A 5917-nucleotide genomic window follows, 5' to 3' on the forward strand; every position below is an offset into this window, starting at 1 on the left:
TGTGTGTGTGTGTGTGTGTGTGTGTGTGTGTGTGTGTGTGTGTGTGTGTGTGTGTGTGTGTGTGTGTGAGGATGAATATTCATGAGCTCTTGTGGTTAATTTGTCGGCTGTTTGTTAAAACCAGAAAGACACAAGATGTTCTTGCTCGCCTTTCACCAAAACCTGCCTCACGCAGTGTGTGTGTCTGTGTTATATGTGAGTGTGTGTTGGCTGGTAAATGCCAGCACAGGCACTGATCCACAGCAATTTGCCTTCTGTCCGCTCTGTTTACGATGAGTGTGTGTGTGTGTGTGTGGGTAGTTGCCAGATGTGACAGCTAATATGTCGGCATTTGTGTTGACAGGAAACTAATTTGCTCTTCACTCCAACAGGAGACAAAGATCGACTGTGTGCGAGTGGCCACTAAAGGTAAGAGCCTGCATTTTACTTTGAAATTTATTCAGTACCAGTTGGACCCTTTTCATTTTATTTTGAAAAATTATAATCAGAAAAATTCTGTATGTACCTTTTCATTAGCTGCATGTGAAAGGTAAATGTGCAAGGTCTTATTTTGAAAATGGTTATAGACATTTGATTAAAGGTACAAATGTAATTTTTTTTTTGAAAGTTTATGTTGTTAAATGTGAAATTCTACAAAATGATGTTGGTGGCAGTACAGTTTAATTTGAAAGGTTATAGAATACATTTTAGTGAACACAAGGTCCCATTTCTATAAGATTCGTAAAAGTCTTCCTTAATATTTATTTTGAAAGGTAGTTTGTATCATTTTATTTTGAAAAGTGTGTAGTTGTTGGAGTTGTAGGCTAATGGTTCTAGAAGTATAATGGCTCACAGATGGCTGCTTGTCCCTGACACCTATCCTCCAATCAGAGGAGGACCATGGACTCATGTCCTCGACACACACACACACACACACACACACACACACACACACACACACACACACACACACACACACACACACACACGCACAGAGAGAGAGCTCTGTGCTACGCTAATATCAGGCTAAACCCAGGCTAATGACGGGGCCTGTATGGGTGTCCAGAGAGCACAGCACAGCTAAACAAAAACACTGTTATCTCCCCTGATGGACATCCAGGATCAACCACACACACACACACACACACACACACACACACACACACACACACACACACACACACACACACACACACACACAGTAATCGACTGTTCTGGCTTTAATCAGAGCTCGTGTTTCTGCTGGCTAACAACAGGATATGCTGATTGGCTCTGTCGGTCCCTACGTACCTGTCAGTCATACTTTAGTGGCCAACCCCAGGGGGTAGGACACCCACCCCCCACCCACCATATTGCCTTTTAGAGTACCCATGATGCCTTGCAGCACTAACAGAGCTGCTGTGATGTGAACGGCTGCTGAATGTTAAAACACACCGAGACAGCAGAAAGTAAAGGTGTAAAATGAAACATGATACCGCCTCTGTGAGCGTGTGAAGCAGGCGTGACGTTTAAATGCAGCCAGACAGAAAAAAGACTCACTTCCTTCCATCTCTGCACACGATCAACTCCACCTTATTTCAAAAGAACAAAGGAGAAATGCTGCACCCTCAATTATGAAGCGTGTGGAGAGAAACGCACATTTGAGCTGACATTCAGCCTCACGTTAATGATGATTTTTATTGCAGTAATAACTTGATGTTTCATCAGCAATAACCAAAAATGCTCAGAAAAATACATACATGAGAGAAAATATCAATGTGTCAATAATAACAGCACGAAGAAAAACACAGGTTAAAACTCCTGTTTTATCACACCTGTACCGCACCTCGGGTTAGCGGTTGATCTTTGGACTTCATGCTTGCTGTCTCTGATATCAAACAGGGACAGGATTATGTTTGTGGACACCTCAGATTGTGAATCCAGTAATTGAGAACGAGGTGATGCAGGAGCTTCACGTCGGTGCCGCAGGTGCATCTGCTGAAACTCTGTGACGAGTTTGACTCTGAGCTAAATCGGAGTCAGAGTAAGTTTTCTGGAGAACGAGACGACGTAGGATTTTGAACCTGATATCGTGGGTGTGTCCACCAGGAGCCTGAGCGGCGGTGCTGGAGGTTACAGTTTTTTTTTGTTTTTGTCTTTTATGATTGGTTATCGTGCACATGAATCCCGTTTACACTCTTTGTTCTGTCCTTCATAATCACTGACTTTATTGTCGATGAGTCATATAAGCAGTTCTTTGGCCTGCATGCAGGAGCTGTTCTCAGTCAAATATAAACCAGCATCATTTTTTGGACCTGATTAGTGTCCAGTATAAAACCATTCATGGCCCAGCAGAGACCCTTCACTAAGTCAGACTCAACATTCATGATCTGTATGCGCTGACTGATCGCCATGGTAACACCGTGAGTATATGTATATACACTGATTGATCCTTTTTTAATAAACACATTTTTTCTAACTGACCTCTGTGAGTGCGATGAACACATGGTTAGGAGATTCCTGTTCTTTCTCTGCTTCTGCTGCTTGATTGATTGATTAATAACATCTGATCACTGATTGGCTGATTAACGAGCTTCTCTTCCAGGTATGTTTAGGTGAACAGCGCTCTGCTCTCCTCTGTTTGGCTCACAGTTCAGTTTAAATCAGTTTGGACTGAAAAAGAAGACTAACAGGGGTTTGCTGCAGTAAATCAATACTGATCTATAATCAATAGGCAGCGAATCAGTCAGACCTCAGCAGAAGAAAGGTCGTGTCTTCAGGTACACCCAGTTTATGATTGGTCACCTGTACAGGAAGGAAATAGGTGATGTCATTCTGGGAAGGTCAGAGTGTTTCCATAGCAACCAAATGTCGTCTCTTAGTAACCCCGATCAACAGTTACAGTTCAACATTAACCTTTTATTAAAGCCTCTTAAAACAAACACTAGCTTTTTTATGTAGGATTTTATATTTCCATAGTCAGGTGAAGTGTTTTGGATGGCTGTGGCTTACAGAAGTCCACGAGGAAGACTGCTGACCTCACAGCTGTCCAGATGATGATGATCAGCATCCTGCAGGAGGGTGAATGCACAGAAGGTCACCGCTAAAAAGGTCGACTGTTCTCACAGGGGTGGGAGTGGAAAGTTCACCGGGAGGGAACAGTGGAGGAAAAGGTGCACAGACAGCAGAGGACTGTGAAGAAAAGTCCACTTGAGAACTTTCAACAAGCATCCGCAATTGCCAGGTGAAGAGGAAGGAGCTCCAGCCCTGGTACCAGAGACAATGAACCTCTCACTGGGCTGATCAGCAGGAGAACTGCTTTGAACTCGGTGCAGGAGTCTGGAGGAGGAGGGCAGAGACTCAGGTTCAGGTCAGAGCCAGGTGTTACAGCACTTCATGCTTCTGTCTGCTGAGAGCTTTTTTTTGCTCACCACCTGACCAGGTTGTTACTGTTTCACCCAAATCTCAGAGAAACCTCTGACCCAAAGATCCCGGTGAGCTAAAGGCCTCCATCAGAGCAGCGTGAGCTTCCGCAACTTCAAAGAATTTAAGGGAAGCACTCACAGATGGGACACCAACCAAAGCAGTGAAAGTTATGTGAATGTGATGGACAGAGCCGCTGTCCTCGCGGCTTCAGGCAGGACGTGGAGCTGCTCGGCTCGAGCTCAGCTGCAAGCGGAGCGACGCCGATCAGCAGTTTAAAGCTGCCACCAAGAGTTCTTCACACGATCAGAGCATTCAAGTGACTTTATTTAAACCCAGATGAGTGCAGCGTTTCCTGCTTTATTGATAACAATGATAATGATAATAATGAGACAGCAGGTGGAAGCACTGGGTCAAAATAAGGAGACGACTCGAGTCACAAACGCTGAGTGCTGTGTGCTGTGTTAGCATTGTGTTAGCGCTGTGTTAGCGCTGTGTTAGCATTGTGTTAGCGCTGTGCTGTGACAGGAGAGCAGGGCGCTGTGTGTTACTAATGTTTCTGCTGCAGTACAGACCTGCCATCTCTCTCTCTCTCTCTGTCTGTCTGCATGCCTTCCTGGATGAATAGCCGCTATAATCGTCACCCAGCTCACCACGCCCTACATTCGCATCGCCCCGGCAGCAGGCGACAAGCAGCTAACAGGTCAGCACACACACGCTGCACACACACAGACTCACACTGACTGGAATCTCTGGCTTTAATGGCTTTATTGGATTAATAATTTCTAATAAGAGAGGCGCTCATGTCTGTGGAGCTCAAACATGACTGAACAGGAAATGATGTTGTGATCTTTCTGACTGTTTGGCCTGTGACGCGTCACACTCGGCACGAATCAAAGTAAAATAAATGACCCCGAAACACATCTGAACAAAGATGGAGGTGACTCTGTCATCGTTTGATTTGCAGTTATAGAGATTGACAGACCACGTGACTTTCGCTCATTGCATGCCGGTAACTCATGGCAAAACAATCCAAGTACCGCATCAAATGCAAGCATTTGCAGCACCGCAAAACGTTCATTCTTCGGTTCCAATAAATTCTTGCTTTTTCTTTGCCCCCCAAAAAGGTTCTGTACAAAACAAAGGAGAACAATGCCGGTCCGTACAAAGACAGACTTAATGAAAAGTCAAAGAAAAGATACGAGGAAAAAAATCTAACCAGTGAAAGTGTTAGATCCTTACGAGCACACAGAGGGAGAAAAGACGTCAGCGTGCTGCCCAACTTCACCACGCTCATATTTATAATTATACGGTTCTTGGAGTGAGTGCATACACTCATGAAGTTTAGTAACTTCAGGTCACTGCAACAAGCCCAGGTACAGTTTACCGACGGATGGGTAAAGGACCTTGAAATGCACCGTGTAGAAAGTAAAGACCATCGTACATATCATAAGTTTACCAGTCTCACAAATCGTCTTCATAAATACACATTCGTTAACCGTTTATTAATAGGACCTTTGAGCTCAATGGTAATTAATTAGTAGTAGAAATAATTTCTGGTTCATCACAGAAATGTAGCAGTGACAATAATACTGTATGCTGTAATCGTACTGGGCAATTAGTGATACAAAACAACTGTTTTATCCTGTGAATAAAAGTATATGTTTTTGTCAATGTACCATAATAACAGAAGCCAAACGCAATATTGTGTCAGGACAATTCACTATTTATGCACAATAAACAAAGGAGCATAGCGCCACAATTTCTGTTCAGCGTCAGACTTGCTTGTAACCTATATCACCAATTATGTTAAGAAAAATGACGCATTAACTACAACAGCAGACTGACCTTTGTGTAAATGCTTGGAGCAGACTAACCTGTGAGCTGGAGTGTTCTGGGACGTTATGATTGGTCTTTGAATGACTGCAATCCAGTCGCCTCTTTGTTACTTCGGAAACATGGCTCGAACAATTTCTCTTCAACGATGTAATCCGATAACAACCGATCTCTTTACCCATCGGCTTTCCGTGGCTGTCATGCGACCGGCTATTGCAGTTAATAATACAACAGCTTCTTGCCATTTTTTGGGTTTCTTTTTATCGCTGTATAACTGATTTCAATTGAAAGCCTGCGTGCGCTAGTACCTCTTGCCACGAGTTCCCAGAATTCTTTGCGGTTTTACCCCTGAGTGACGTCACATTTTCAATCTCTATTCCCATCTTTAAAAATCTCAGATCAGCCCAAAAACTGTAGAATTGTGTTTCATAGTCAGTCCAGCAGAGGGCACCGAGCTAACAATGCAGCAGTTGATGACCGAACCCTGCTTGGATCTACTGCTGCCACCCAGCTGCAGGTCCGTCAGCTCAGGTCTCAGCTGAAGGTAACAGCACTTCCTATTCTCGTGTTAAGCATTCATGGAACCTCAGGGTCCTGCTAATCTATAACCGGAAGGTTGCCGGTTCGATCCCCCTGCTCTTTCTGTCCTGGTCATTGTGTCCTTGGGCAAGACACTTCACCTACCGCCTACTGGTGTTGG

The 5917-nt window shown here is 44.1% G+C and overlaps 1 protein-coding gene across 1 annotated transcript in view; it reads left to right on the top strand.

Annotated features, from left to right (window-relative positions):
• Positions 1-5917, top strand: part of LOC102197453 (receptor-type tyrosine-protein phosphatase mu-like) — a 116467-nt gene that overhangs the window by 15498 nt on the left and 95052 nt on the right. The window contains exons 8-9 of the mRNA XM_013915412.1: positions 372-408; positions 4010-4084. Coding sequence (XP_013770866.1) covers positions 372-408; positions 4010-4084 — 112 coding nt within the window. The remainder of the gene's footprint in view (positions 1-371; positions 409-4009; positions 4085-5917) is intronic.

This window comes from Pundamilia nyererei, unplaced genomic scaffold (assembly GCF_000239375.1).
Source record: "Pundamilia nyererei isolate P.nyererei 1_Seehausen unplaced genomic scaffold, PunNye1.0 scaffold00299, whole genome shotgun sequence".
In the NCBI taxonomy this organism is placed as follows: domain Eukaryota; kingdom Metazoa; phylum Chordata; class Actinopteri; order Cichliformes; family Cichlidae; genus Pundamilia; species Pundamilia nyererei.